The sequence below is a fragment of the Anser cygnoides genome, chromosome 17 (assembly GCF_040182565.1).
Source record: "Anser cygnoides isolate HZ-2024a breed goose chromosome 17, Taihu_goose_T2T_genome, whole genome shotgun sequence".
NCBI lineage: Eukaryota > Metazoa > Chordata > Aves > Anseriformes > Anatidae > Anser > Anser cygnoides.
Window position 1 is genome coordinate 9,547,435 of NC_089889.1, and position 24,804 is coordinate 9,572,238.

The following is a 24,804-nucleotide window of genomic DNA, read 5'->3' on the forward strand; positions in this document are numbered from 1 at the left end:
TCTTAAAACCAAAACAGACCGGTAAGAGTAAACCAAGTCGAACGACCAGCCTCATCCTACAGTCCTACCACCCAGAGCTCAGAATGAAACGAGACTGGCGGTACTTGTTCAGGTTTCACAGCCACCTCTTTGCTCTACTCTGACAATTATTTATTACCACTAACATTGTACTTTGTAAACTTATACAGTGCTTTATGAAGTAAGACGTTTCCTATTTTAAAGATGTTATAATCTTGTGTGTTGGTAAGGGGTGCAGGTTATCCCTTGGATGTTCATAAACAGCATTAGCACTAAGAGTTTTATTAGTGCTGGGTCCTTGCAAGCGTGTGGCTCTTTCTTGTTCTTAACGACACTTTCCCAGTCAAGTGCTGGAATAAGGATTTTGACACCTTTATCTTCCAGGCTGGAACAGTGTGGGCATGCTTTTGTTTTGCTTGTAGTGAAAGAGCAAAACCCAAGCAGAGCTCCAGTGGAGTGACTGTTGCTCTGTATGGGTTTAATCCACTGCCTTTTGATGCCTCTCTGAGACGAATCTTGAGTTTGGATGATGGCAGCAGAGAGCCAGTTTGTGAGATCTGAGCGTGTGTGTGTGTTCGTGCGCGTGTTTTAAATAAACAAACAATGGAACAGCAACTTTAACAAATTGTGAGTGGTGCTAATTTGTTGTAGCGCTGTCTTGCCTTCTGGCAGTGTTGATTTAGGAGAAGCTGAGCAGACTGGAAGGGATGCGGGAGATGCTGGTTCTTTTGCTGCGGGGTGTGCATATGGTTCAGCATAAAGCGCTTCGGGGGTCCCGTTCTGAAGATGCACAGGCTACAAATTCCCCTTTCAAACAAAATCTTGGGCAAAACTACCTTCTCCTCTGCCTTGCCCCTCCCCTTTCACTTTTTTTAAATGGAGACATGTTTCGAGTCTTGATTCATGACAAGAGTCTATAATTTGTGTGTTTTGAGAACTGCCAGAAAATCCTTGACCTTGACAAGAATAGTGTGTAGGGCAGGAAAGGAGTAAGATACTTTGCTTTGGATTGTAGCAAAGTTTTCAACATCCCATGACCTTGCTGGGCAGCTTTTCATAACCCTCCTGGGGTTGTAATCACTGAAGCTGAGAAGCCTTCTGACAGAGAAGGCTGGCCAAATGTGCCTGAGATATCTGCAGCCCTGGACCACAGTTGTGCAGTGCTGCAGGGTAAGGATGGCAGGATGCGAGCCTCGCTGGGAAGAGATGGGTTTGGAAGCATATGTGGAGTGACCTCCCTGTAGCCAGTGAGCCAAATGTAGAGAAGATTTGAAGTCTCAAGTGAAGAAAAGAGAGGAACAAAACAGTTGAAATGAGAATTTGGGGTACCAGTAGTGTTTGAAGACAGTCAGAGAAGGAAACGTGAATTTTTAAAATGAGTAAAATCACACAAACCATTCCTGCAATGCCGTAAGCTCTGCTTTCCCCTTAGGATATCTTCATCTTGGACAGATTTGGCTGCAATACAAATAGTTGGCAAGACCTTGAGTCTGTGTAAGGCTGCCTGCTTTTACAAGTGATAGTGGCTTTCTGGCATCTTCTTGTTTGCCAGGCTCAGAGTTGCAGAAACACTGCGGTGGTTACAATGCACCCAATACCTCAGTGTTCAGGATGATCAGTTAAGCATATGATTTGGAGGGGTGTTGGACGGGCAGTACAGCACAGGGTCTGGATTCCACCAGGATTAATTCTTAAACAGTGCTTTGCTTGAAAGACTTCACAGGAGTGGAGCATACAGGAAGAATTTGAGGCCAGGTTAGTGCTTGGAGGCAAAGATTTCTCTGGAAGTACAGGCCTGAGCACATGGTCAGTTCTTGGCAAAAAAAAGAAAAAAATGGTGGATACAATGCAAAAGGTGCCATATTTGAGGCATTGCTTATTTGTGTTAAGGAGAACTGCTGCTGCAGCCACAGGTATGGATGAGATAAGGCAATGAAATTTGATCTTGCAGAAAAAATGGGATGGCAAAGTTTGTTTCTCTACTCACTGGCACCTGGCATATGGTGAGAGAGATGACATTTTGGTCCAAGACTGTGACTGCCCACGTCCTCCCTGCACCCCTCAGCATGGAGCTTAGTGGAAATGTAAACTACTGCACCACGTTCACAGCATTAGCAGTATTCTGTATGCAGATGCTCCTGCGCAGACTGCTGCTCTCTGCAGAAAAGTTTGCTGAGTCCACACAAGAAATAAAAATAAGCAGGCCAATTGAGAGGATCTTTATCAAACCCTCTCCCATTTCTTCTAGTACTCTGAGGCCTTGTTTGCTCTAACAAACCCTGTAACTAAGGGGTCTGAGTCACAACAGCTCGTGGATTTAACACTCCCAGCTGTCTGCTTCATCCCTGTCCTGGAGATCCCTCCCCAGTCGCCGGGACAGCTGAAAGCCATGCATTTGCTCCAGAACTGCTGCATTTCACAACCCAGCTATCAGCTTGTACCTGCGCTGACTCAGAGCCCTAAAGCTGTGCTGCAACTGGGAGGCTGCTGTAAGACAGTCTCAGCTGGAAAAGGGTCACAGCGTTCCTTCCCCACCACGCTGCGTGCTCTTGCCCCCAGAGCAATGTCCGGCATGAAGCTGCCACCCCATGCACCCCCTGCCAACTGTAGCCCACCACAGCGAGGAACAGGCCCTGTGCTTTTAGGACCAGAAGCATCTTCTCACTCCATGTAATTCATAGGGTTGTTGATTTTGCCTAACACTCTCTAGGATTAGCTGGGAGGTAGCAGCAGTCCTTTAGTCATGTCCTAAATTCTTGCATTGTAAAGGGAGAATTCTGTATATCAAGGCTCAAAGGTAGCTGGGAAACTGGAATTTTGCATACCAAAGGGCCCCTACCTGGTGGGTGGGTAGGGGTTCCCTTCCTCCTCTGAGGACTGAGCTACTCCACTGGCTGTGTGGGTATTTTAGTGCAATAAGGAGTCCTTAGATTAGTGTGGGGCATCAAAGCTGCCTGTACCACTTGCAATGCAGTACCAAGCTGGAGCTGAGCCTGCTCAGTTGGTGCAGGGCTGCAGGAGGGCCCAACATCTATTGCTGCTCCCTGGTTTCTGAGCCTTTATTTGTGTCACTGCTGTGCTGAGATCAACTGTGCTCTGCAGACATGCAAGGGTTTGTAGTGCCTGGCTCTGCCTGACAAGATGTCTGATGTCCATGCCTCTGCTTTTCTCCCATCTGAAGGATTTGGGCAGTCTTCATGTCAATGGTGAAAATAGATGTACAGTATACAAAAGCTCTGTTTAGGAATTGGCAGGAAGCTTTATTTCTGACTGCAGCATGATGTTCTAGCAGTAGGAAACACCTTTGTGTTAAGCAGTTCTCTGCTAATCTCTGCCCTAGAGGGGAAACACAACTATGGAGAAGAGCTTCTTGCTTCACAGTAGCAAGAAGTAAATTGCTGTAATCTGGGTGTAAATCTGCTCTTGAGCTACTGTCTCGAAACCAGTCCAAAAAATACCTCAATGCAGCATTGAGCCTTTCTTAAGCTGAGTATTGCTGAGGATTTTGCAGAGTCCTGATGCTGGCGGATGAAGTGTGTTGCTTTTAGGGAGTCTAGAGGGTGTGATCTGTTGGAGAGGGGAGCTCCAGCTCCCCAGGGCTCAGGCCCTTTATGTCTAAAGCTGCAGGCCATTTAAATGTGCGTTGGCCTGTTTGTGCTGGCAGTGGCCTGTTGTCCGTAGTTCAGCAAATGCTCTTGGATCAGCGTAGCCCAGGTCAGTAAGCAAACACTTGCTTACATTTCATTTCTTCATTGTATTGACAAGATTTAAAAATCTACAGTCCATAGCAGTCAAAACAGGACAATCTGAATACAAAAGCCCTGTTAGCTCATTGTGGAAGGGATTTAGTTACAGAACTTTGGGGTAAGAACTCAGGTGGGAATAATGGGAACATGCTGTCCTGGGCCTGAGCCCAGCAGATGTCGAGGAAGAATGAAGATCTCCTTACGTTCGGTGTCCTTTTCGTGAAGACACTTCCTAGCTGCCAGGCCACTGTCCTCCCTTCCATTCACTGTCATCCAGATAGATTTCTTATTGTAAGCATTTTTCATTCGGCCTTTTGTCTTTTAAGGTTGAACTGATAATCGATATTCTTCTAACCTTTTACGTGTAAGATTTCTATCTCCAACAGCGCAGCTGGAGACATGCAGCCATCAAGAGCTGTGCAAAAGCTTCACTTTGCCAGGAGGGTCTAAAAACCTATTTTAAATCCCTGAACAGCCACAGGCTTATTTCTAGTGGGTTGTTTCTTTTTCCCACTGGGGGAGCAGCATCAGTTGTAGAGAGAGACCTGTACTTAGCCATCTGCCCTGCAAGTATCCTCCTTGATAACTGCCAGAGCTGATTACAGGAACTCCTGGAGGAGGATATGCACTGCAGAGGATATCCTAGGTTTGACAAGCTGAGTGTGTCTGTGGGACTTGCCTTTTCTTGGCATGCAAAGGATGTTGTTGTTTTTACCTTTGGGCAGGGAAGGGTGGAATTACACCTTAAGTTGTGTGACTCTCGTATGAGCTGCAGTTCACCATGAATCAGCTTCATCTCCAGTCTCCAAGAATGGAGACTTAAATTATGAGTGAAGCATTATTATAAACAGGAGTGGGTACACAATATTCCCTTTTCCCTCCTCCCTCCTTGCTCCACAGATGTAACAAAAGTCAAAGGACTTGGCCTGGCTCAATTACAACCGCAGGCTACCAGGGGCTTGGGAAGAGGGACAGGGAAAAGGACCCACTGCAGAGGATCAGCATTTATGTGTTTCTTTCATTGCCTGTATGCGGGGGACAAGACGATGAAGCTCTGGCACCATGTTCTTCTTGTTGTAGAAGCATTTCTAAATGATGATATTTAGTTGCCTGTGTTCGTGGGCAGAAGGAAGCTGGTGCAGACACCCTGGGATCTGCTGTTCCTGGATCTGTGTCACCTGGTCCCCCCGCAGCTCAGTGCCGTTGGAGTCGCGAATGGAGATGGCCAGAGCAAGTCACCAAGAAACTTGCAGAGGCCTTCTGCTGTGTTCACTGCAGTTCAGCAGCTCTGGGGAGATGGGTGGAGGGGAGGTTGTTCTAGCACTTACATTTTTAAGGCAGGTGGCCATTTTAAAATGTACGTTTCAATTTTGATTGCAGTTTTTTAATTGCATTTAACAGCGCCTGGTTCTCCATTCTGCATCCGTGCAGCCACGTTCTATTGATGGCCTGTTGTGATTTCAATGGAACATCATGGGATGTACCTGGCACGTCGGGCAGCACTGGATGGAGGTGCCTTTAGCCCAATGTACCTGGCATGGTAAGCGGCAACCAAGTGGTTAATCTGCATTCTACTGCTCGTAGTCTCAGCTTGTATAGCAAGGTGTTCCTGCTTTGCTGCAGCCTTGCAATGACTGGAAATCACTTTGCTCTCCTGATGTTAGTGCTTTCATGCACATAGGGCCCCTACCCCTTTCACCCATGGCGATTCCCCTTCCCTGTACAGTTTGCCATGCAGTAGGGAAGGGACTAGCCATGTCAGGCTCTGCTTGCTCTTCTAGGACAGGAAAGAGAAGGGACTGGGGACATCATCTGACTCTTTATCTTCTCTCCTTTTTGGGCCAGGAGCTGGGAGCAGTTGAGCATGTATTGCCCACGTACCAAACGTCCAAACGTTGCCGCACAAGGGTACCAAACAGGTGCTTGTGTCCATAAGCAAAACTACTCCATTTCTGTGGGAGTCCTGCAAGAGCTGCTTCAGGGAGCCGGGAGGGCAGTTCTGCCTGGCACTAATTGGAATGTAACAAACTAAATAAGGGCCACTTTAAGTTTGCTGATCTGGTATCCTCTGTGAAATAATCCTCCATTCTCCTCCTTTCCATGTCCACAATTGCAACAACAGCTGTGCATCCTGCTCTGCCTTGCATGTCGCTTTCTCTCCCTTGCCCAGCTCTGCAGACCTCTTCCCGAGTAACTTGACATGTTGTTCTTACCTATTTTGAAGTGTGAGATATTTCTGTGTGAAAACAAGGGTGCTGCATCCTGTTTTCTGCTTGAGATCACCCCAAAGAGCTTTTGCTGCTCCACTGCCAATGATGAAAAAGTGCACGTTCTTGCCTCTGCTTCCACATTCTGCTGTCTGCCTGCTCGCAGGGGATGGGGATAGGGAACCATGTGGGCTAACACAGCTCGTGCATTCCTCTGTCTGCCTCTGCTGCTCTGGAATGTGAATACGTTTACAAGGCATGGGCTAATGACCTGCCAACTGCAGCTCCTAGGGGGAAGGTTAGCAGCCATGAAAGACCACCTCACTGATACCTCAGGAGAGTCATGGAAATAAGTTCTGTTGGGATGTGGGGAGAGGAAGACCAGATGAGCCAGTGAGCAAAAGGAAAGCTCTTCCCACTGGGGTCTTCCACGCAGTGTTCTAAAAGAGTTAGTTCCTCTGAAACTGAAGGGTGAAAAAGTGATCTGTTTCAGATTCACCCAGATCCAGTAGTACATGGACACAGTATTTTTAATGTTAGAAGTAAATTGGTGGGAAGACCAACATAGAAAATGAGTGATTTTGTTTTGTCTTGTTCTTCCCCATGCTCACTACTGCAGTGTCTGCTCAGTGCAGCAGAACTGCTTGGAAAGGCAGAGATATAAGTAAGCAGGCCACTATCTTGTCCTAAGTATATTATAACATGCACAATAGGCTAGTGCTTTAATGGCATCTAATTTGATACATCACATCTAATCTGTTTGTTGGTTTTTATCTGCAGTACGGTTAGTGCACTGCTCAGGTGCTCGGTGTCTAGCCTTCTCATCCATCCACAAATCCTCTACGTGAAATGAGTGATTCCTTAGATCTGTTTTTGATTGATTCTTTGCTTCACTGGTGTTGCTTCTTAAAAGGTAAACAATATTCATATGCTGCAATCTATAACACAGAGGTGAAATCAAATAGCATCTCCTGCCAGAGGTTGCTAAGATAACACATTTAGCATTCATTCCGGAATTACTTTTATGAAGAGATGTAGCAATATTAAAGAGAATCAAATCTGTAATGAATATGTAGATTTTATGCTACTTAACGGGGTGAAGGCATTCCTCTTCTCCTGCATTTGGCAATCTAATTTTAGTGATTTCCAGAGTCCTTATGGAAATTGAGCGCAAATTACGTTTTTCCTGCTTTGTAGTGAGAGCAGCAAAGCTCCTGGAGCAGCTGGTACGTTCTGCACCATCTTCATACACCGTGTGCTCCAGACTGGGCACAGCAACTCACAGCTACCAAGCTCCCTGGGCACAATTGCTTGTGGAAATGCTATCAGCTCTTAGCTTGCGTAGCTTTGTTTGATGTGTGGCATCTGCTTGCAGCATTACTGTATTCTGTGATTTGTGCCCTGTATTTCCCACACCTTTGCATGTGCTGTGTCTCAGTGTCATGGATATGGTGGAGGTAGTGGAGAGCCTCAGCCTTGCTTCCTTCCTCACTTGCACAAGAATATCTAGGCAGGTTCACTGCTCTGAAAACTGTGTGCCTTGAATGACTAGGAAGCAACCTAAATCTGAAAAAACATCTCGAATGCTAATTGAACAAAGCCTTCTGTGATTGTTTTAAATGCAAAGGAATGAAATTTTGCACACCAACTTCAATGCTAATAGACTGTGGCCCCCAGTAAGATATTTACATATTCTTTAGGTTTGTTTGGTTTTGTCTTTTTTTTTTTTTATCCTGAAATGCATCTGAGCCTCTTCTTAGCCAGGGCTCCTCTGAATGGGGAGTTTATTTTTCATATTTACATGTAGAAAAAAGAAAAGGAAGGGTTCTTAAAATGATACTGAAATACATGAAATATAAACCACTGCAATTTTTCAGGGACTTCTGGGGCTTTTGTTGTTGTTATTGGTGGTGGTAGCCACATGTTCAGGGTTTGTTAAGAGCCATTCTCTGCAAACTAATGGATAGCAAGGCTTTGTAAGGTTGCACCTGCCATTTGTTTGGGAAGATCTGCTAACTTTTATGCTGGACTTAACCTTGTAGTTATCTTTGGTCCCATGCTTTCAGCTAGAAGTGAGATCTTAGGAATGCCATAGATTAAGGAATAATGCCTGCTTCTCTCTTTGCTAACAAGATTTCCAACACCCCCCTCTTTCCCTACCCCAAAAATGCATCATTGCTAAGAAGTGTTTATATCTGGTCAGCTCTGGAAGACATCTTGGAATGGATTTCTTTGTGCTCAGGACTACACAAGACACAGAAGCCAGGGTGATGCTATAAAGCTTTTGCTAACAAAGGTACGCCAGTAAAAGGGTGTGTTCTCTGACCCACGTTGCTGTCCCGGTAAAAGCACTCAGTGGGCAATTCCTGGGAAACTTTTAAACATGGGGCTCTAAACTAGGCTGAAGGTTTTCCTGCCTTATTCTATTACATTCATTTTGTTGGGGTTGATAAATCCATGTTTGACTTCAGCTAACAAATTCAAGTATGATAGGCAGTGTTGTAGTACTTATAGCTGACCACTGCTTTTAAAACCTCCTAAAGGTAATAACCGACCCCATACTTATGTCCTACTTTGAGTACTTTTGTAAAATTCGACAGGTGAGATAAATAGAAGTAATTTAAACAACTTGTACTGTGCTAATTTTTCTGCTGCAGAATGTCCTGAGACTTAATAATAACATTATCTTCCTCATAAAGGTCAGTAAAAAGCAAAACTATAATTCTGCATCGGCTTCCAGGGCTTTCCCTGCAGGCTCATTACCTGGCTTCAAGATCATTTAAAGCAGAAAGAGAAACCAGAAGTAAAAATCCAAACCCATTTCCTGTCAGTAGCAGCAGCAATCCTTGACTTTTTGCAAAGGCTTAGACAAGCACATATACAGAGATTTCTAGGCCACTGCTTCAAATGCCACATGAATGGGAAATTAGCTCACTTTTAGACTTTTAGTTCAGTAACATACTTTTTTTTTTTTTAGTCTGTTTAGGAAAAAAATACTGGGTATGCTGTTTCCTTTCCCTTCCTGCATTTCTTTTTCACGGAACACTTAAAAATTATATTGAGGGATTTTGTGTGCTATATGCATGGAGAAGCACCATTCTATCTGCAGTGAAATAGTGTAGTAATAGGCTGTCTCTTGAGCATGATGCATATATATAGAGAGAGATGCTGCGTTACGTTGCAAGCCGTGTTTTTGTCCTTCCCTATCGATATATCTTGGTGACCCAGAAGTAAGTGCTTTTACTGGCCTGGTTAGATAAAAGTGGGTATTTGGTGCCTCTCTTGTTGCTTCCTCCTTTTAATCAGCAATTCTGGAAGCAAGCCACTAAAGCCAGACACATCGCCTGCGTGCTGCAACTCTGATGTAGCTAATTACAGCAAAACTCGTTTTTAAAGTGCTCAACACTGCTGAGTGCTGGTAATCCCTGTCTCTGTCGTGTTTTTGTGATGCTGCAGAACGAGTTTCTATGGCAGAAACACTACAGAGAGAGAAGAACTAACTGGCTAATACCATGGCAAGCCTGCATTTCTTTCTTTGGCTGCAACCCTTTTTAAAGCCGGCTACCTCAGGGAACAGTATTAATGTGCCAAAGGGACAGTGGCGAATGCCCCATCTACTGTGGTTCTCATCCACTGCTGGAACGGATGCGAACAGAACAGAAAAGCAGAGCAGTCATTTTAGCTGTGGGTCAAGGTGAAAAGCCCCTGAGATCGATGCGGGTGCTGAACTAAGTGCCGGTACACTGAACTGGGGCCACGAAATTGTACCAAATGCCTAACCGAATTTCAGGCTAGCCAAGTGAAGAAATGTGTCCTGTGGAAGAAGGGAGGCACATCCTTGGCAGATCTTTTGGTAACCACAAAACTACCATGCTAGCGAGTCAGCAGTATGGGAGGAAAAACCGCATTAGTTTACTTTTCTGTAGCTTTTTTCATAAAGAAAAATCTTTTTGTTGTACAGAAATGGATGATGTAAATTTACCACCTTTCTGCCAAATGAAATATTTCTATTTATCACCAGTCAGTAAGAATCACATTTGAAGAAGGCTTATTTTTACTAAGGAGAGTATCACTCATATTTCTTTTTCTCAAGTACACATACTTGACCCTGAGAGAAGATAATTCAGTCTAATGCTTCATCATTTGAAGTCTGATGGGACAGAATGTGGTAATGGGGCTCACAAGCAATAAAAACATTAACTCAAGATGATTTTAAGACAAAACTTAAGCTCTTCATTTCTATGGATGTATGGCCAGCAGAAATCTGTTTCAATAATAACATGAAATGGGAAAGGAATGAAGAAGAGGAAGGCTAAAGGTAGCTGGTTTGTGTCTGGTATTTAATTCCTATGTTTGAAACTCAGCAATTGCTTTAAAACAACTTTAAACTAACAGATAAAAGTCTATTACAAATAATAGCTGGCACTTTCAAACAAAAATCTCAACAACAAAGTAAAAAAGAAAAAGATCTTGGATTTCTGACCGCAGCCCCAACTTTAAATTCTAGTTTTTATGTGCTTTACTATCTACCAAATTTGCAGTTGTAGTTAGTTAATTCTGATCCTTCTCAAAGTAGATGTTTCCTAAGTGTCATACTGGTGGGAAGGTCAATATAAATATCCAAACTAAAACACATCATAAATACTGTTTGTGAAATACATGAACTACACAGAGGGAACCACAATCTTTCTCTCTTCTCAGTATTTCAGGGTAGAGAGACTGTGACTTGAGACAGGTTATTTGACTTTATCAGTTTAAACAAAATTCCTCCAAAACTAAGGGAGGGGAATTGACTTAAGAAAACAGTTTCAGATTGCCGAAGACTTTTGGTGGCATTTAGCTAGCTCAACACCCTGAATTTCAGCCAGTTCAGGGTTGATTCTAGCCCTTAAGGTTAGTGGATTGGGATGTGGATGTTGCCAGGGGGCTGGTTTTTAAAGCAGCCTTTCATACTCTTAAGGAGATTTCCCATTCGCACCTCAGTGTGATTAATTCCATCTCCTACAGATTTAGTTGATACATGTCATTTTCTCAATCCCAGAGCCACCGGGTTTTGTAAGACTTCAACATGTAAAAGCCAGGAAACAAACTACATGGTAAAGCAGGGAAGCTGCAGCTTATGCTAATTATTTTGCATGCTCAGATATGCAAATGGCAGAGAGGTAGATGCTTCTTTTTTCTTCCCTTTTTCTATCTCCCCATTCACCCTTCAGATTTGCACCAGGGAAGGGAAACAGCTTTCCTCTCTACCTAACTATTGTTTTCTCGCTGGTATCTTTTGAATACTAATTCCAGCCAATGATGATTTCTTTTGTAAAAAGATACTTGCAAATCTGATTTTTGAGACTTGAAATCTTCGCATGAGAACCACTTCTCTCTGTACTCCAAGCGGGATCACAGCTTGCAAGGCTGGATCGTACCCAGGCCTCCCTAGTCAGTGTCAAGCCGAACACAGCCTGCACCGTGTTAAGCCAGTTTATTAAATGTCGACTTGTTCAAGTGGAAACAGCAGGTTCACACTTCTCGTCCTCCTGTTTTGCAGGTGGTAAAGTGAAGGTGAAAGGAAGAGAAGGTGGAGATGGAACTGCCAAATCATGCCAAACAACTGCTACTGCAGCTGAACCAGCAACGAGCCAAAGGTTTCCTCTGTGATGTGATCATTGTGGTAGAAAATGCCCTGTTTCGTGCCCATAAGAACATCCTGGCAGCCAGCAGCATGTATTTCAAATCCCTTGTCCTGCATGACAACCTGATTAACTTAGACACGGACATGGTGAACCCCACCGTGTTCCGTCAGATCTTGGACTTTATTTATACTGGTAAGCTCTTAACGACTGACCAGCCCGGTGAACAGAACTTTAATGCTCTCCTCACCGCAGCAAGCTACCTCCAACTGCACGACCTGGCAGCTCTCTGCAGAAAGAAGCTGAAGCGGAACAGCAAGTCCTTTGCTGGCAAGGCCGGTGGCCTTGGGGTCGGGAGATCTGCCAGGAGTCAGAGACTTTCCACCGCTTCGGTCATCCAAGCTCGCTATTCAGGGTCAAATGAGGGGATGAAGGGCTCGCACTCAAAGGAGCTGTCAAAGGGAAAGCTCTCCGATGACGAGGTCTTCATCAGCAGCTCCAACCAAGAGAACTGTCACTCCTTAAGCAGGGGAGCCAGTAAGAACGGCGGTGGGGGCGGCAGTGCAAACGGGAGCACCGGCGACCAGGAGCTAGGCCTCGATCTGTCCAAAAAAAGCCCGTCGCTCCCTGTTGCAGCCTCCCATGATGACACGCAGCACAGCGAAAGCCAGCATGGCTCTCCCCAATCTGCCTCAGCCCCCGCAGCCAACAGTGCCTCATCATTCGACGAGTCCGGAGTCGGAGCCCCTCACAGCATGGCGGACAGCAGCGACCCCATGGAGATGGATCTGAGCGAGGAGTGCCACCACTCGCTGACGGAGGGCAGCCAGCGCAAGGGCCTCCGGCACTCGTCCCGCAAGAAGGAGTGGATCAAGAAAGACAGCGCCTTTGACCGAAAGGAGGGGAGCAAAGACAGGGACGAGGGCGAAGGGCTGCCCAACGGTATCCTGCTGGGGCCCTTGTCCAAATCTGTGGAGCGGAGCTTGGCCGGCGCCTATGGCGCAGACCTGCCCTACGCGTGTAAGGAGGAGGTGGAAAACGGGAAGGAGAACAGCGATGACAGCGGCCAGAGCGAGAGCGAGAGCGGCGGGCACACCAGTGCCAACTACGTCTACCGGCAGGAGGGGTTTGAGCCAGTGGCCTACGGTGACAACCTGTATGTCTGCATCCCCTGTGGCAAAGGCTTCCCCAGCTCCGAGCAGCTGAACGCCCACGTGGAGACGCACACCGAGGAAGACCTTTACATCAAGGAGGAAGGTACGTACGGCAGCAAGGATGAAGCTGAGGATTTGTCCAACCCCAACCAGTCCTACGCCGCGGAGTCCCGGCCCTTCAAGTGTTCGGTGTGTGAGAAGAGCTACAAGGATCCAGCTACGCTGCGACAGCATGAGAAGACTCACTGGCTGACACGGCCCTTCCCTTGCAACATCTGCGGCAAGATGTTCACGCAGCGGGGCACCATGACACGGCACATGCGCAGCCACTTGGGGCTCAAGCCCTTTGCTTGCGAGGAATGCGGGATGCGCTTTACCCGGCAGTACCGACTGACAGAGCATATGCGTGTCCACTCAGGAGAAAAACCTTACGAATGTCAACTGTGTGGTGGGAAATTCACCCAGCAGCGCAATCTGATCAGCCACCTGCGAATGCATACCTCTCCCACATAAGCCAAAGACTCCAGAATGAGCTTCGAGCCCATCCGCAGTGATTTACCTTTCTGTAGACTTGCTGCTTAAAAAAAAAGAAAAAAGAAAAAAAAAAAAAACAAAAAAGGGGGCAGCTCCCCACACTCTGTTCAGTCATGGGAGGCCTAAACAAATGTAGCTTTAACATTTAAAAAAAAAAAAAGTTCCTTTTTTCCCTTTTTTTAAAAAAAGAAAGGTCCACAGCCAAGCTGATGCATTTAGTCCAACTCTCCCTCAAAATCTTGGTGATCTGGCAAGAAATGCCACTTCTTTTTGAGCATGTTGACTTCTTTGCCATATTGATTACCTGCAGCGGGAAGGAGGACTGTGGGGGAACTTTTGACCTCCACTGGCTGCCTCCTCCCTGCCTCGTTCCTTTGTGTTGCTGTTACCCTACTCACGTCCTCTTTTCACATCCAACTCAGTAGGGGCATTTCTTGCCATTAAAGAAAAAAAGTACATCTTTTCAGCGGTCTGAGCAGCTGTGAATAACACAGCATTGCCCTCACGAGCACGGCAGCTGTGTCTGTGGACCATCTCACAGGGTCGGCAGCCCCTTCGGATACGGTGGGAAAGCCACAGCAGTGGTGGGACCCACCAGCTGTCCCCATGGGCTGCCCGTGGTGGGGAGAGCAGCCTACCGAGGCGTGCACCGCCAGGGTGCTTCACTTCAAGAAATGGTGATGCTTCCCTCACCGTCCCTCCCTCCTTTCGTTTTGATCTTTATCCCTGGCACGCATAACCACATGCCACCTTTTCCCACAAAACACACAAACCTCTTCTGCCTTACCCATGACTGAACAGGGACTGGATGCCCTGGGAATTTCCTTCAGTGAGCAGGGGGTCGTCTTTACTTTTCTAGTAGTTTCGTATGAATATTCTTTGCTTAGAGGTACTTGTTTTATTAAAGGAAAAACCATTGTAACGTTTATGTGAATGTTTGAACTGGAAGGTCTGAGGTTAATTCTAGGGTGGGTGGGTGGGGAGGGGGTTTGATGTAGGCTGGACTTGCTACAAGTTCCTTAGGTACTTTTTTATTATTTTTTATTTTATTTTTTGTGTGTGTGTATGTTTTTAGCTTTCCTCCCTCACTAAAGAGCGAGTCTGTGTGGACAGACTTGTTACCTTTGCTACCTCTTGAATTCATGAGAACAATAAGATGGTTAGTGAAAGATTAGGCATTTTTTTCTCTTATTGTAAGTAATTAAATGTATAAAAGTAGAAGCTAAATTAAAGTTAAGGGATTTTTACCACCCTGTCCTTCCATCGAAAGTCAGATAGAGAAATGTTAACGCAAAGCTTGGCCAAAGACAAAGCAAAAAATATGCAGCTCCAGAAGCTGTGCTGGCTGCTTGGATTGGCTTGCTGGCAGTCTCTTGGCTGGTTGTAGTAACTTTTAGATAAAAGAAGAAAACTTCTCTGAGCTTTCTGGGCCCTTTCCAGCTTTGTTTATTGACTCTGGATACTTTGGGGAGAGGAAAATGTCCCCCTCATCTTCCACTCCCCCAGCACATCTGGGTCAGTCTGCAAACACCTGGCAGGACAGAGGGTGAGGGCATAGCAGCCTATAATTTACTAGAATCCAGAGTGCAATAAGGTGGGGGAGAGGAGGAAAAAGCAAACCAAAGTGTTTCATATCCTCCCTTTTAGACAATTTAACACACGCACACAAAAAGAAAGAAAAATGAAAAGAAAAAGAAACAAAATGTTCTTGCAACATCTGCATAAGACATCACAGCCAACAGCTGCTATTGGTTTAGGAGAGAAGACAGAGAACGTAGCCCACCGATTCTTGGCCCCCTTGACTTTGTTGGCGTGACCTTGTGGAAAGCTATGGCTTATTTCAAGCCTCCCGTGACTGTGGTGGTAAAAATTCACAGCCAGTAGAATCATCCCTTCTGAATTGAGTAAGGTTTACACTTGTGTTTTTTTCATATTTTTTTTCTGCTCAAACCAGTATAGTCTCTATGCGTAGGGTTTACCAAACCTCACATTTTGTCTTTTTTAAAAAACAAAAAACAAAACCAATTTTTTTAAGTTTTGACCAAAAAAGAAAAAAGAAAAAAAAAGGAAAAAGTGAGCATGTTTAACTAAAACAAAGAAATATAAGCTTCATTTTCTGTTTTTTTGTTTTGTTTTGTTTTGTTTTGTTTTTTAAGGTAGACTAGTCCAAAAGAAGTTTTTGGGTCAATTGAATGAACTGAGGAAACTGGAATCCAGGCTCCAAGCAATAGAGAACCAAACTGCGCCTTGGCCTGGTGTCACGTTACAGGGAACACGCTCGCCCCTCTCCTGCCCGCTCCGCTGTGCTTCTGCTCGTGCCATTGTCTGCCTGCTCCGGCCCCGCTGCGAGCTGGGGGCATGAGGGGAGCTTGGCCTTCTTTTTTCTCATTGTGCTGAGATGCACTGTTTTCTTTTGTGGGGTTAGGTGGGTTTTTAGTGTCTTTAGCACTTCCACGTTTTGAATATATATTGAATTCTTCTCCCCTCGATTCCCTGCCAACCCCCTGAGAACGTCCCCGGAGTCGTCTCGGGCTTAGACAGGGAAAGCCTTGCCATCTTCCTTTTTCTCGGAGCAAGTCTCAGCAGGGCTCAGGGACAGCCATGCAAGATTAGTTCCTAGGCACTTTGACCCTGCCTTTCCCTTCCCTCCAGCAGCCCGCAAGCTGAGCTGGATCCCAGGCTGCCTCCCGAGCACAGCTCCCCTTGCCTGGCTCCGGACCAGTGGAGCCCAGCTTGCCGGAACAATTTTTAGCTGTTTTGGTGAGCACTGCGCAGCTGGCGCTGAGCTCTGCCCCCCGCTGTGGCTTTCGGCTGCCACTGCCCCCCTTGACTTGTTGCCCTGCGGTGGCTCTGGCGCTGGGGACAGCGGGCGGGCGCCTGAGCAGAGCCCCCCTGGGAGCAGCCGGAGCTGCGGCTGCCTGGGCCCGAGCAGCCAAGGGGAAGCACAGCCGGACCCGCGGTGGGCCACAACCTGCTCCCCTCGGTTAATTCCATTTTTACAGCATGTGTATGGGTAATGCAGCCTCTCCTAACCCCTCCACCCCCCTAGGCCCCCACTTCATTTGTTTTTTTTAAGCCTTGAGAATCATTGTGAAGATTCAGGACCCAATCCTATTTGAATTTTACTTTCTTTCTTTTTTTTTTTTTTCTGGAGCGTTTTTTAAAACTTTATCCCCCTCCCCCAGCACTTAAACAATACGACATAAAGTCTGTGTACAGCGAGAGTATTGTACAAAAGGAAATTTTGTTCTTTTTTTTCAAGTAGCTGTGTAAAGTTGTGTTCCATAGATTGAGTATAAACAACATTTTCCAAATTGTGACAGTAATAATGAATAACTAATAATACTCAAAACTTCAGGGACTGTTTAAGGCCTGCTTGGGGCCTGAACACTCAACTGCATTTGTACGACATAGTATTGTATCAAACATTTTTCTGTATTTTAATGAGAAAGCAAAACACTAGTTTCATATTTAAGATTTTAAGAGTTTTAGGGTGGGGGGGAGGGAGTTGCATTTTTTTTTAATTTTATTTTAAATTTTTTTTGAAATACACAAAGAGCCTCAAGAGGAATAAAACAATTTAAAAACAACAAAAAAAGAAAAAAAAAAGAAAAAAAGAGGCCTGGCAGCTTAAGTATATGCTTTAGTCACTTAGTTCCAGAATGTTTTCGGAATAACAGGAAAAAAAAAAAGATAAAATAGCAAAAGTTGTATAAAAAATAAAGAAGCTCATACCCAAATTCACAAAACTATTTTTTAAACCAAAGCACATTTGAATGAGTATGGAACCTCACTTGGCTCAGAAAAGTACTAATATATTTATCTCATTGTTTACATAAACTTTTACAGTTTCAGACCTCAACAGATCTAGGGGCCAGTCAAAATTAATCTTTGCTTTTTCCATTGGTTTGTCTGAAGGCTATTGCAGCGTTCCCCAAACCGAGAGGGGAAACCTGCGACACAGCCTGCATTCCAGCACTGCTCGGGGAGGGCGATCAGAAATATGGCACGGAGATTTAGGATTTTGTCTTCAACCCTACAGGGGCATCACAGAAGAGACCCAGGCAGTAGTGCGGAGGCACTCCTGGGAGTGTCTCCGTCTGGGCAAGCAGGAGGTGCTTTGGGCTAGGGCCACAATGCGAAGCTGTGCCGCTGGCCACCGCAGTGGGGGCTGCCCAGGCCCTCAGTCTGCAGGTGCAACAGAGAGGCAAATATTGGTATTTGGCCTAAACCAGCTGAGCTCTTCCTCAGAGGAGTATGAGTGGGTAAACAGAGGGTAGAGAGAGATGCAAGAAGCTCTGGAGATCAGAGAAGGGTGTTGGCAGAAGATGGTGGGAGCCGCTGTACCCAGCACATCTCCTTAACGCTAGCCATGGGTGAGCTGGGCTGAACTGTTTTCCGGTCCTTACTGCAAAATGTCCAAAACCAAATACCTGGCAAAAAAAAAAAAAAAAAAGCCCAGCTCTGTGCATCTAGGGGAGTTAGCAGGAGCCACAGAGACCACAGAAGACACCAAAGAGCTATTGGCACGCAGCTTCTGTGAGGCTCTGTGGCTGCTGACGTGGCAGAGTACGCACAACTCTGAACCGCCCCACCACGCCGGGCAGGGGCTGCGCAGAGGCAGCCGACGTCCATGCGAGGATGAGGTGGTGACTTGGGTAGCTTTAAGGGTCTGGGGTGAGGGCGAGAGCGCAGGCACGTAGCCTCCTGCTTCTGTCCAGAGCTGTGCTGAGGCCTGCGCTACACTGTTCGGACTGTCCGAGCCACCCTTTAGTTGAACAGCTGGATGGATTCACTCCAGACCTTACAGTCATGCGCAAAGAGACCGACCAAAACCCGCAAGGCTTTCTAGGTGAAACCTAAGCTTGATTTGCATGTTAGAACAGTCTAAAGATGACCAATGAAGATGGTTTGCTAAACTACCGCTGAAGCCAAAAAAAAAAGGATTTTTTTTTTTTTTTAAATTCCCCATCATTAGTCTTGACCCTTTGTAGCTTTTACCTTCTACACCAAAGCCACCTCAAACATTTGAGGGGGGGGGCTGATGGAAAATGAAATATTAATTTTGCCTGGTCTTAATATCTAACAAAGATGGTGCAAACACTATTTGACAGTGTTGTTTTTGTATCAATATGTATGTGCAGTAATGAATGTATTTATTTCTCAGATTCTGTATGCACAGTTTTGCAATGTAATTCAGAAAGTTGCAAACACAAAGATGTGTCCGCAGGGTCTTCTCTACAGGATTTCAAAAAAATGAAAAAAATATATTAAAAAAAAAAAAAAAGAATCTCAGAGACTCTCAGCATAGCCATAAACCATAACCTGTGAAGACAATACAAAGACTGGACTTTTGTAGCTTTGCATAGAAGAGGAATTTATGTTTTGCTGTATTTAAATGTTTCCAGTTACAGTGTCACTCTTTTAAGATTCCTGTTTTGTTTTTTTTTTTCCTCTCTCTCGTGTGTGTGGAAAGCATTGTTTTCAAGCAGTGCAGGTTCAAAGTCTGGGTTAGCAGTATTTTACCGTGTCGCTTCAGTTCCGAAAAGCAGGAATATGGGTCTTGACCAGGGAAACATCCAGTGCACTCAGTCAAACAAAATGAATTCTGGGGTAAATGCTGGCAAAATTCAGAGAATGTAAAAGTTATCAGAGGAACAGGTGTGTGCTTCCGATTGCAACTTGTGACTGAGGGGAGTCTACGCCCTGAAGGTCAGGACAAAGCTCCTTTACCAAACCCCCTCTCTTCCTCCTTTTACTGTTTACTGTAGAAGCAATAAGGATCTCAAAGGTGGGGAGGCGATGCCCAAGGTAGCTAGAGGAAGCTTCGTGCCAAACTCAGCAGCATTTGTGCCATTTTGTGACGGGCCTCGCAAACAATACTGAAGCATCAGATTCCCTACCACGTGAGGTGGTAAGAGTCCCTGGGAAAAGCTGTACTTTACAAAGCCTCTCATTCCAGTATTGCTAGAGTTAGCAGTTATGGACCTGCAATGACCTTAAAAATTAGCATGAAGAAAGGGATGTTTGTTGATTGCCGGGTATATGCCGAATCCAGAAGCCTTTCCAATCAGCTGTACTGGAGTTAAGGGAAAAGTAAATCAAAAACAAAGCAAAAAAATCCTCCCTACAGTTTAAATGGGTTTGAGGAGCTAAATGGTAAACATCTAGCTCTCTCTAGCCAGCAGAAATGCTCATCACTGAGATGGCATGTTTGATTAAACACTTATTTAAGCAGGAGTTTAAATTCTAAATGAGCTCTGACCTGTGATCCTGGAATATTTAATTGGTCTTCTAGCATTTTTTCTTGTTGTTGTTGTTTTTGTTTAAACTTAATGATTTTCTCAACATCAACAAAGTCTCTTCATTTACTGTAACTCCCTTTTTTTTCCACAGGCTTACTCTTTCACTCCAGAACTGGTCACATTCTTGAAAAACAAAATTTGGAGGTTGCTTTCAGTAGCTAGAAACTGCTTTTGCAATATTTTAAGTCCCATGGGACCTTATTGTCCTCTTTTTAGTGCAGGAGATAAGGAGGCAAGCAGTCAATTTTCAGCCCCTTTCCACTCCTTGTATTTGCATTTTTTTCAGGGTAGGGGAAGAAAGCAATTTTACCTTTGATGATTTCCCATGACACTCACTAAATTTGCTACTTTCCTTGTAAAAGCAAAAGCTATAGGATCCTCTGTGAGGCAGTTCCAGCTCTGCTGTAGAGTTCCCAGCTGGACCTCTTAGGAAGGCTTCTTCATTTCAGCCCTAGTTCATCTCTGTGCCACAATGTAACAACTATTTATTCTGCTTTCCTTCTTTTAACTAACATGACTCAAAAATACTGAAACATAAATTTAGAGAGAGAAATTAATTTGTTGTTTAGCTGTTCCACCTCACTGCTGTCTCTTCTCCTTGAAGCCCAGTGGCTTCAAAATATAGAGACAAACGGATCGGTGTTTTCTGAACAGAGAAGACCCCGTGGGATGCTGTAGGGAAGGTTTAAAACAATCCTTTGTGCTACAAAATTTGCTGGCAGTTATGGGACACACCTCATAGTGCTTGCTTTTCCTGAAGAGTGGGATGTTTTTTAAACTTTCTCGTTCACAAATTATCAATCGAAGCACCTGGACAACTGTTGCTCTAACTTCCACAAGAGTTGAGGATAATTGGCTGAGGATAACTTTTCTAATGAGGACAGGACCTTGTTTTGGCTGGCTGGATATTTTCCCCCACTTTATTTTAATACTTTAAATACAACTAAAAAGGGGATGTTCCATCTCTCTCTCTCTCTCTTTTTAATTTTAAGCCTTAATTGTCAGTCAGTCTAGGTGCCCTGGATGTTTCCTGGGGAGGGGGAGAAGAGGGCAGGGCAAGGTAAAGGCCGACATTCCTGCTGCAATGTTCTGTTCATTTCCTTCAAGAGCTTGAATTCAGGTCAGAGCCACACAGAGTTGTGGCTTCAACTCAAGTGTCATATAAAAAGATACAGAAATTATAATATGATCTCAGCATTCAGAAATTTGCAGTCTTAATGTACAGTGATGAGAAACTGTTATTTTATGATCTTTTCATTAAAAGCTTGATTGAAAAATTACATCTTTTGCTCTAGAGTTCACCTTGTTCCTACAGCTGACTGTGTCCACGTTTTCTCCTCCCTCATTTGTTCTTGCCCAGGGATTTGAACCAGTTGCTTCACAAAGAACCACCACTGCCCCACACATACGCAGCCTAACTAGCCACACAGCTTCTCATTTTATGCACCTACTGCTCATAAACCAGAATGTGTTGCTTGTTAGAATATAAGAAGGGATGAATAACACGGGCCAGGCTGGCATACAGGAAACGTGCAGGCAAAGGACAGCGGTGGTATCCTAATTTTACCTTTCTTGTCATGACCCTGAGCAACCTGAGGCTGTTTCTGAACAGTCACTCTTGCTTTGCTCTGCTCATGTCCTAATGACAGTTTGAAAGCAGTCTTTGTCAGAGACAGAAGATGGTAGATGCACCTCCTGATCTGCAGATGCCTTCAGCCTGTTTGGGCTGCACGTCTAACTCCGTAGGCCCATCTCCAATGAGCAGAGAAGCATCTGAAGCAGAAAAATTTCCTAAAAGAAATTAAGGTTCTCCATCCACATGTGGTGCACATAAACCATGGAAATGCTTCCAGGGAAGATGACTATAAGTAATGACAAAAGCACTTGCTGCAGATTTCACCCTCTCAAATGCTAAAAACCAGACATTTTTCCTCGGACAGGTGAAGTGTGAACCTAGTGAAATTAATTAACATTTCTTTGGTCCATGTTTTCACAGCATTTTCTAGTTCCCAGGCCACCTTTCTGGATCTAAATATGCTTTGATATAATATATATTTAATGAAGACAAATTAAGTATCTGCACCATAATGCAAAAACCAAGCCTAATATTATGCAGCATTTCCCTTTGTCACACTGCGCATCACAACATTTGTGCTGTTTCTCCCAGAGCCTGTTGGAACGTCTTAATATTCAGCAGAGTAATCCTGGTGTTGAATTCCTGTATTTTGTTCTTCCTCTTCTTTTTTTAAGCACAATGCTGACTATATTTTAAAGTGACTGACTGAAGGAGCTTCAAGTTTAGTCAGTTTTCTGACAGGTTGCAAAGTCAGCAGCACTGGTAAGAATATCATTTTTATTTGTCCTTGGAGATGTGTTTTACCCGGCAAGGTTAAACAGAAGGACAAAAATGAACAGAAAAACAGATGAAGAGCTACAGAAAACCAGCGGTTATTATTCAACAGCTCAGATGTGGTAATGAGCCTGTACTCTTCTCCCAGCTACCGGTGACTTTTTTTCCTTTTTTTTTTTTCTTTTTTCTTCCCCCTTTTTCCCCTCCCTAATTTCTTGTGGAAGTTTTTGCTTCCTGGCACCCATTTCTTTGTGGCATAAGTGGTTTCCAGCATAGTTAATAGATTGCATGTTCTATTTTACTTTCTTTGCCGCGGTCAGCTCCTTTTCATCTCATAAGATCCTGTGACAACTATACAAAACTCTTTGTATAATAACTCACAACTGAAATGCAGCTGCCTCTGTGGTGGAACACTGAAATATGTACAAGCGAAGTGCCCAGCGCAGGATGTAAAGGATACCAGATATGTCTGGAATGCCTGGGAATTTGTACTTTTCATCCCTCCGCTTTCATTGCTCCCATTTATTGGTTGGTAGGACTTCTTTTCTCCCAAACCCACACTTGCTTTCTCTCCACTGCCTTTCTCCTTCTTGAGGAGTACACAGACATTGAGTAAAACCTTCGAACGATAGGTTTGGTTTTTGCTTTTTTGCAGGGAATACAATTTCATCAGAATTGGAACTCTTCTATGGGAACAAAACTTACATTTTTTTTGTTAAATGAAATTTTGTTTCAGCCACTGTTGAAATCCAATTTTGACCCTGCTGAGTAGACACAGATGCAGAATGTTTGTTTCATAAGAATTCTGATGACAGATATCATACTAAGAAGTTAAAAGGGAAGGACATTTTTTTTTAATAAAGAATAAGTTCAGGTCAATATAAGCCAAAAGACTAACACCTCATTTTGCAAATTGTTTCTAAAATATGCCTTCATCCTCTTTTGTATTGAAAATAAACTCTGAAACACTGTTTTTTTATCTGTAAGCAATGCCAAATTTTCAACAGCTCTTAGAATGCTGAAGCTATTACCACCTATTAATTCTGTGTATCTGCCTGGGTTTTGTTTGTTTGGATGTATTACAAAGTTGCCCAGGTTTAAACAAATTGATTTTGCGTGCACTTGTGCAAAGCCTGCTATGTACCAAGCGTAGTGTGACCTGGCTTAAGTCTGCAATAGCTAAAATTATGCATTTGCCTTAGCAAAACTCATTGTTCTTTGTCTACAAAGAATTTGTTATAGGAACAAAACCCTAAGCATGTCATTTTTCTAATTTTCTTCTCTTCTGAGAGAGGAATTCTTTCAAAATCTATTACATATACTCTCAGACCATGACATGTGAAAAGTATCTAAGAAAAGGCTTTCTTCTGCTGGGGTAAGAGTCGTGGGCTGGGCCTCTTGCAGAGTGGGAGTTGCCTCCAGCAGCACCCCTTAAGCTGCACCTTGAGAATCCAACTGAAAGGGCTCCCACTGGTACCAGCAGAGCTGGTAGGTCCCTCACTCCTTTCATCTGGTGTATATATAGTCTTCAGCTCCCCACGCAGGACCACCGGATACTTTATGGCAGGATGAAAACTGCCTAAAACTCCAATAATTCAATGGTTGCATCCATTCTGAAGTCTAGTCCCTAGCCTGCAAATGTAATGCTGTTTTCATCCTTCTTTGCAGGACAGTTTGTGTCCCATCATGGCCTGCTTCTGGTCACAGTGCTGCTTCTTGGTATTGGTTTCCTTAAGATTGTGTTCTTCCAGCATTTGAAGCCAACACCCATCCCACCTCACACTTTGAGGTACATGTATTCCAAAACTTGGCACAGAGAGCCAGAAATACTCCCAAGTTTGCAATCTGGGACAAAACCACTTTCCACTGCACTCCTCTGGGCGCTGCTCTTGCCTCAGTTCTAGTTTCCTCCCTCCTCCAGGTCATCACAACACATCTTCATTCTTTCCCTTCATGGGCTCTGTAGCAGTTTGGTTTTTTTTCTCCTCTGCAGCTGTGCTGTGTCTTATTGATGAACACGATTGAAAACTGCTGCAGAGCAAGGTCTGAATCCATATGTTTCAGCTCGGTCGGTTGAGCCAGTTCTAAGAAAGCACGATCTCCCTGCAATTACAGCGCGTCCATGGCTCCAATACTATATAGCGAAAAACATTCATCATACTGTTTTCTGCTGTTCCAGGTGCTAAGAAGAGAGGCCAATGTAGCTGGTATGTGTCAGCCAAGGAGGTGATTGATGGTCCTGCCCACATCCTTTGCTTTATGCCTTCTTACCATTTTGCCCCTTCTCTTAGTTTCTTGCTCAGTTACAGAGAGGAGCACTGGTAGAAGAGGGATGTTGCAGGGCTCTCTCAGCAGGAGATCGTAATGATTTTTTTTTGGATAATTTGGCTTTGAAGCAAAAGCCTAACTCTCCATCTCTGTTCTTGTCCATCCCCTCCTTCTTGAAGTCAATAATTAGATTTTAAAAAGAAAAAAACAGCCCCACACCCCTCTTCCCTGGCTTCAAATTCAGCTGCCACATTAAAGCTACAGGCTCATTTACTTTTGGTTAGAGAGTTTGAATTTAACACAAATCAAGAACTCATCCAGAAGCCTAACCTGAAGCAACCAGCAGTTAAGGCTAGGGAAAACATGGCAAGGCCCTCCCTTGATTTCAGGGGGTGGTGATAGTTGCTAGCTCTGCGGTTTTTTTGGTCAGCCTCCCTGCAGAACGTGTGTGCGTTGTTTCGTTGTTTGGTGTGCACCCACTCACCAGGATGGGCACGGAGGATTCAGATGCAGGAACCTGGCCAGAGTACGTAACCACAGCCCTTGCTGTGGCCACCTAGTGAGCACTTTATGAGCACCAGGAATCAAGCTCCACACC

The 24,804-nt window shown here is 44.5% G+C and overlaps 1 protein-coding gene across 1 annotated transcript in view; it reads left to right on the forward strand.

Annotated features, from left to right (window-relative positions):
* HIC2 (HIC ZBTB transcriptional repressor 2) overlaps nt 1-20,868 on the forward strand; it is a 59,270-nt gene extending 38,402 nt beyond the window's left edge. Inside the window, exons 3-4 of the mRNA XM_013173552.3 lie at nt 5,166-5,304; nt 11,514-20,868. Of these exons, the coding sequence (XP_013029006.1) occupies nt 11,550-13,262 (1,713 nt within the window). The 5' untranslated portion in view covers nt 5,166-5,304; nt 11,514-11,549 and the 3' untranslated portion in view covers nt 13,263-20,868. The remainder of the gene's footprint in view (nt 1-5,165; nt 5,305-11,513) is intronic.
* The last annotated feature ends 3,936 nt before the right edge of the window (nt 20,869-24,804 follow it).